General features: G+C 50.6%; 1 protein-coding gene across 1 annotated transcript; it reads right to left on the bottom strand.

Annotated features, from left to right (window-relative positions):
• Positions 1–717: 717 nt before the first annotated feature.
• On the bottom strand, positions 718–3581 carry SLC35C1 (solute carrier family 35 member C1). Its single transcript, XM_009948370.2, has 2 exons — positions 3038–3581; positions 718–1277 (listed from the first exon to the last, which is right to left on the bottom strand). The coding sequence occupies exons 1-2, from the start codon at positions 3579–3581 to the stop codon at positions 718–720; spliced, it is 1104 nt and encodes a 367-aa protein (XP_009946672.2).
• Between the last annotated feature and the right edge of the window lie 3825 nt (positions 3582–7406).

The raw sequence follows: 7406 nt of genomic DNA, 5'->3' as shown, positions 1-7406 counted from the left end.
AGCCAGAGCTCATTCCTCCCTGAGAAAGTCCACTTGAGAGCATGCTCTCACTGCTGATTCTTAGCATGATTTCCTGATTTAAGAAACCAGGTGGAGAGAAACACAGAAAAGACCTCAGTAGGGTGCGATATTGACTCTTTTGAAAGGAGATTTGGAGGCACTGTTGCTGCTTAGGCTTGTACAGAACCAGAATGGAGGGAATTTCCCATCCTTTGCACTGAATGGGGCAACAGGAAGAACGGCTCTTGCCAATCCTTTTACAGCAGAACAGTTTACTGGAGTCTATCCCCAACAGCCTGGCTACCCGCCTGTTCCTTACACAGAAGTTCAGAGTTTTGTAACTTCAGACTGCATTCATTCAGTTAATTCTAGATCACTAACTACATAAAGCTCCCATCCCAGTCTTCATCCACTCTGAGCCCACTCCCCAGAGATGCAAACTGCCCAGGTTAGGTCAATAGCAACATCCATTTTAAAAAACAATCACAAAAAACCCGGTTGCTCTCTACAACACATGCTCTCCCTAACTCCGATACAGGGTAAGTATCCCATGGATAAAACATGATCCAGTCAGGTCTTTGGCTCTGGTTCCTGACACAGTTCCCTATACACTCCACAGGTGAATTTTTTTCCTGCTCCTTGCTCTTCTTCGCTCCAGGAGGAAAGGAGTGCCAAAGGTTAACCCCCTAGGCACAGAAACAGAGGTGCAGGAGCTGTCTACACACCAGTCTCATTTCTTTCGCTGCTTTTCACATTAGGATCCTCTTGCACCTTTCTCATCTCCAGCCCTTTCACCCATGTGTAGGCAAAGGAGCCCCCCAGAACCATCAAGTTACTTGTCCACCACAAGAAGCTCTTTGTCTCCTCAAAGTAGATAACAGCCAGCACCGTCTGGGCACAGGCCTTGGCTGTCCCAGACACATTGTGGGTGAGTGGGCTAGTGAACTTAATCTGAAGTCCGGTCACGTACCCAATGGCAAAGCCAAACACTCCCCCCAGGGTCATCATGCCCCAAAAACTGGGGTTCCCCAGCTTGTCAAAGTTGTAGAGGGTGTGGAACTCGCCCAGCAGCATCATGAGGGGGAAGAAGAGGACACAAGCATTGATGTTGTTGTAGAAGGTCAGGCGCCAGATGCTGCCATCCACCACAGGCAGCACCTTCTTGGTATAGATGGCATTAAGTGAGACACACAGGCTTGCTAAGATCCCAAAGAATATACCCGTCCATGACAGAGTGCCCTCTGCTCCTTCCTGGTCAACACCCAACCAGAAGCCACCTGCAACAAAACAAATCAGGCATCATTGGAACAACTGCTGAAGGACTCAAACATACAGTCAGCAATTCATCATCTAACTTATACTGAACAACCACAACCACAAGCAGAGACAGGCTTAAGGGCTTCCTCTTTCTATCAAGCGAACCCACAAAGTGTCACGACTGGTGTCCCAGGAAGATTTATTTTGGGAGTGCAGGTAATTTACTGTGCTAGCATTCAGTCCCAGAGGACTGAATCCTGCACTGAGCAGGCAGCATGAGTTTAGAAACTATTATTCCAAAGAGCCATGAACTACAGTTAAAGCAACTCTGTGTATAGGTCAATTTTCAGGAGATCATATGACAACAAATTGACACACTGATAGCAAGAAATATTCTCAAGGTTTAAAGAAAAAAAAAAAAAGGCCTCACAGGCTTTGCTCTGCTGTTAATAGGAAGGGAAAAACAGGTCAGAAAAGAAGAGGGAAGATAGTAAACACATGAATGTAATATTAAGAAGCCTGATCAAAAAAAGATCACAAGGCAGAAAACTCAGCATAGCATCTCGAACACGTTAAAACTTTGATGGGTAACGCACGCTTTAACCACCTTCAAAACAGGAGCTACAGGCTTTGCATTTCAAGGGCACAGAGGGAGACCTCTCCCCGTCCAGCTTATAAGCAAAACATAAAAGGGGAGATGAGCTACTGAAGGAGCACCACACTGCCCCTCCATCAGCTGCTTCATGTTGGAGGCCATCTGGGAAGTTACCTGCAGAGCAGCTAACGTGCTTTAAGCTAAGCCCAAATACGAATGGGTTCAATGCACAGACAGGAAGGGCTTGGCATCAGGCCATAGCAGATGCTCAGCTATGCTGCTATAGGCATATGGGCAATACTCTTACAGCAAGAGGAGACGGGAGCCAGGGGCACAGAGTCTTAGAAAAACCCTGTAAGGCTGGCAGACAGCATAATCCTGGGCAATACCTGAACTCAAGACCAGCCAAAGGCAATTGCTTGCACCATTTGGGTGGAAAAAACAGTAGTTCTGTTCCTGTTTGCCTTTCTACAGAGAGGAGATCCTCTTGTCTCATCTTCATCTGAGTCCGTCTGCTTGTGGAAACACCAAAGCAAACCCATGTTGACCTGGAACTGTACTGAAGTCAACGTTTCATCACTCTTAGCATCTAAATGTCCCTCTAGTGGAAGGCAGCTTTTGGCACTACCAAAGCCTTTGGAATGAAAGGCTTGTAAGCAACTCCCGTTAATCCAGTCAATGCCCTGCCCTACATACTAACCACACAACCGGATCTTCTGGTAGTGTTTTATACTTGGCTTGATCAGCTAACCCTTCATCACATGCATTCAGCCTCCCTGAATTGGCTGGCTCCATTGTATGGTTCTGACATAAATACTGTTAGCGACACCAAAGTTAATAATCAACAAGCACTGGACAATGGGGAGAAAGCCATCTGCTCTTTTATGGGGAAAAAAAATATAAAGGTATAGCAAGTTAAACTTCATTAAAGAGCAGATATGTTTTAGTGCTCAAAGGAAAAAGGGAGCCATGGTCAAGTAAAAGTAATTTCCTTTCTTAATGAGTTACCTACATGCTCCAGACATGTGAAGCACGTTGCCAGAGGCAGAGCAAGGCCGTGAGCTACCCCACCTCACCATGGAGCCACCGTGTAGGCAGGGGTGGCTCCCCAGGGGAAGATACACCACCTTTGTCTCTCCGAGGCCGGCTGTGGGGTGGGTGCAGCCCCCTCCCGCTCCCCCTCACCTATGATGACTCCGCAGGCCAGGAGGGCGTAGATGGAGGTGGTCTGCTTGAGGAGCAGGTAAGAGAGCAGCACATTGAAGACAGTGGTGAGGGAGCGCCCCACATTGTAGAAGGCCACACCGACGTGCTTGAGGCAGAGGTTGTTGGAGGTGACCATGCCGATGAAGACGGCAGAGAGGGGCAGGACGCTGCGGGATACCTTGGGGTCGAGGCGGAGAGCGGGCAGGCCGGGGCAGGGGGGCCCGCAGGCCGCCCCCAGGCTCAGGCCCAGGCACAGAGCGGCCGTCAGGGCGCACTGGAAGAAGGTGACGAAGACGGGGGCATCGAGGCGCAGCGAGGGGCTGTCCAGCAGGTACTTGTTGAGGAAGACCATGGCGATGGAGGTGAACCAGTAGAGACACACCACCACGGCGATGCGCAGGGCCCGTAGCAGGAAGGGCGCCTGCTGGTCCCCGCCGTCCTGCGCCTGCAGCAGCGGGTCGGCGGCGCCACCGCCCAGCGCCATCCGCAGGATCCCCGTCCGCGTCAGCTGCGCCCTGGTCATGGCAGGCACGGGCCGTCAGCCGACAGCCCCCGCCCAGCCCCCGCCCCGCTCCGGCCTCCCTCCTCCCGCCGCCGGCCGCGCTCACCCGCCGCCGCCTCCGGCCCCGCGCTTCCCAGGGCACCGCGGCCCCGCCCGCCGTCCTTTATTCACGCCCCGCGGGCGCCGCTCGGCGTTTCCCCGGCCGCCTGGCCGCGCCGCCATGTCGGGGGAGGGCCCGGCCCGGCCGCCCCGCCCCGGGCCAGGCCAAGGCGGGCGGGGGAGCCCGGCAGGAGGCGGTGCCGGAGGGCAGCGGGGTCGGTTAATAGCGGGGCCGGTTTGGGGAGGGACAGGTGGGTGAGTACGGGGCCTTTGTGTTGCTCCACAGCAGCAGTTCATGGTAGTTAATAGCAGCCAGCCGAGGTGACCGGCACCGTGTTTGTTGGGGGGCATTGGGCGGGGGGCGGCGGGGCTGCGGCGTGAAGGAGGTGACGGGTAGCCGCCCCCGTGTCGGGAACAACACCCGCTCCGCTAGCTCGTGTCCGTGTCGTTTGTGTGCTGGTTGGAGCAAAGGGCATCTGGGCCTTGCATATTCAGTGTGTTTCTAACGTGGGTTTTGCCGACAGCCCGCCACGAAGTACAGGTCTGTGCTCTGCTGCCTAAGCCTTGTTTACAGAAATAAAGTTTGCATTTTTGTGGAGGTAAATAAAACCTTCCCGATACTCCCTGAATGAAGTAGACAGCTGCAAACAGTACATAAAGACAGTACAGGGAAGTGCGGGCTGCCTTGCTCCTCTTCCTGCAGCAGTAAACTTTGAAATCTAACCAGGAGAATGTCACCGCCAATGCCATTAACTACTCCCTTACTGATGTGCAGCCTGTGCTGAACTCGGCACCGCCCTGCTAGGTGGCAAGCGGTACAGGAACTATTTTCATAGTAGCCTGAGTATCCGTGCAAGCTGCACACACACACTCTCTCCTGCTAAAGCAGTTCTCCCACAGTCCCAGATCATCATTCCAGGTATAAAAGACCCATCTGCCCACACTCACATGCCAAAATGTCCCACCTTCTCTAACAGTGCTTTATAACAAAGGAGCCTTTTCAATGCCAAACTGTAGCATGTTGTGAATTCAAGCTGCTGGACAGGATGAAATAAATTAAAATTAATGCCAGATTCCATGTGGCAGGGGAGGCAGCAGTGAGTTCAGTGTCAACATTGGTCAGTATGATTCTCCACTCCTTGTTTCAGCTGAGACTGCTGCAAAATGTCTGGTCTGCAATGTCCTGGGGCCCAGCAATTTGCAGGGGGTACAATTAAGGGGATTTTGGAGGTAAAGCCAGTGGCATTAATTGCCCTCATAGCAGCTATGCTCTTGCAGTTGTGAAGGACAGAAACGTAGCAGGGGTTGTGGGGAGACAAATGACGTATTTCATTAGACCCGTTGATGCAGCTGGAAAATGTTTCAGGTATAATGTGTTTTTCTCAGATCTCTGAAATTGCACTTGATTTTTTTTCCCCCAGCTGCCTCAGTTGGTTTAGTAAAAGATGTCACCTTTCCTCATAGCCCTTCCCTTGTAAACAGCACCTGGGCACTGGGGGCAATCACATTCCCTCTGGACAGAGAAAGTTGGTGCCGGGGTGTTTGCTCTGGGCTGCCCAAGTGCCCTGTGGGATGAGAGAGAGCTCTGGGTACGTGCTGAGCAACATCTCTCGCCCCTGCACTTTGTGATGGGCTATCAGACGCCTTTCCGGCCTGCGCAGGCAGCCGGGAGAGCTGCAGTGGTGCACAGTGTTTGGCTGGAGCACACACGGGGTGTGAGAGCAGGCGGATGCAGGCCTGCAGCTCCTGACATGGGAACAGCGGAGATCATCATGACGCTCACAGAGGCTGGCATCAAGGCAGGGAAAGTTGCTATTGATGTGCTGGAAATGGCTGACTGGTGTCCCCTCTAGCTCAGCTGTACTTTGATCCTGCTGTGAGAAGTGCAGCTAGCACTTCCTCATTGCAAGCTTGCTGTCCTGTGCCCCTTCCCATCCACCTCCTTCCAGTGCCTGGGCCAGTATTTCTCCCATAAACAGCATTGGTTGGGTAACAAAAAGAAAGCAAACAGCCTGGGCGTGGGCCTGTAACACATACCTGTGGCTTTAGCATCACACATTTGTCTTGAATTTCAAGGAAATGACCTCTCTGACCAGTAATGTTGCAAGTACGACAGTGCTTCTGGCAGAATCAGAGCCAGATACAGATCTTTATTTCCCCCTTCTGCCACTTGCTAGTGTTTTTCAAAATGTCTAAACTAAACGCAGAAATCAGAGATGGCAAAAAACTCAACCTTCAATTCCATCTTGTCTGCTCATTCAGCACAATGAAGATTGCTTTGTCCTGCACAAGTTTGAAATATCCCAATCAATAAAATGTTCATTGGTTCTCCTGGGGGCTTATTCTCCAGCCTTCTCACACATGTATGGCACGTCTGCCTGGAAGAATTGACAAGAATAGCTCTCTCTGCTCTGCCAATATAATTCCCTGGTGTTGACAGTGTATTCCAAAATAAAAGTGATTTGTTCTCAATCAGGTAGTTCCGTGATAGTTGTGCTGGTCAATCTTCCTAGGCAGAGCTTGTCTATAGCATGGCAATGGTTCCAACAAGTGCTTTGAATAAAGGCTTGCTGAGGTGCAAAACCCGACTGCTGTAGCTATGCCTGCCTACCTGCCTCACAGGGGTGCTCTGCTTTGGGGGGGAAGATGATTTCAAGTTGTAGGTGATCTAGAAAGTTCAGAGTAAAGGAGGTAATGAACAGGTTATAATGCTAATTGAAGCAGTTGTGACAATGTAGCCTGGCCTCCTGCACAGCACCAGCCTTAGGCTTCCCTGAATTAATTCCTGCTTGAATTAAAGCTTTTAGGAAAAAAAAAAAAATCAATCTTCATTAAAAATACTTCCAGGGAGACTGAATTTGACAGGGCACTAGCAGTAGTGTTCCAATGGCTGGTTGTTTCCCACTAAATAATGCAGGCTCCTTTTCATGCTTGGAGTTGCCTGGTTCAAAATTTCAACCTCTGGATCTTGTTGCAGCTTTGCTGATTTTTTTCCGTACAAGTACTTACGGGCAGATGAAGTTACCTTTTAACCTAGTTTCTTGAGAAGATAAATACATTTAACTTCCTTACAGGAGGTGTTTGTTACGCTACAGCAGCAGCAATTCACTTCCTTATGCAGATGAGACCTAGATATTTTCCTGCCCTGCTGCCTAGTTGTATATTAACACGATAGCATATATCGTGAAAAGCCAGCACAGGATTATTTCTGGTTTAAGAGTCTGCTCTTTCATGTTCCCTGAGTGCTTTCAAATTAAACAATTATCACTAGTGGAGGTCTGAGGCTGGAAAACAAGCAGCTTTGAGGGGCTCCTCATGTTGGGAAATCTACCTGCCTCAGTGGTGTCCTTGTTCCCCATGTCCTGTGTTCCCATGTTCCCCTCCTGCCTGTGCTGCTGTCGGGGGCTGGCATGCCTGCTAGCCTGCCTGCCTGCCAGCACACACACACACATGCACACACTCCTGCACACACTCCTGCACCTTATTTAATCCTTTCCTATGTGAACAGAAAACCTTTTAAAATGTGAGAGGCAGTGCTCCTCTGAGGGGAGAGCTCTCCCCTTCCCTCTTAAATTATGTGACCTATTTGAAAGCAAGCAAATCAGCTGATAACCAGCAGCCTGGCTGATGAAATAGCAATAGGCTTTGGGGTGTAGGTCAAACCCAGCGGTGAGATGGCATAAATTGCATTTTCTGGCCACACAAAAGACCTGGACGTACTGACCAGCATGTTAGTGTGGGAATGCA

This window comes from Leptosomus discolor, chromosome 3 (assembly GCF_034619465.1).
Source record: "Leptosomus discolor isolate bLepDis1 chromosome 3, bLepDis1.hap2, whole genome shotgun sequence".
Taxonomy (NCBI): domain Eukaryota; kingdom Metazoa; phylum Chordata; class Aves; order Leptosomiformes; family Leptosomidae; genus Leptosomus; species Leptosomus discolor.
This window is presented reverse-complemented; position numbering and strand designations above follow the sequence as displayed.

What these genes read in the sequence shown, in the direction of transcription:
- SLC35C1 (XM_009948370.2), bottom strand. Translation starts at nt 3,581, where the DNA reads ATGACCAGGGCGCAGCTGACGCGGACGGGGATCCTGCGGATGGCGCTG. An exon ending in GGCCTGCGGAGTCATCATAG is followed by an intron (nt 1,278 to 3,037) that starts GTGAGGGGGAGC and finishes GTTTTGTTGCAG; the next exon opens with GTGGCTTCTGGTTGGGTGTT.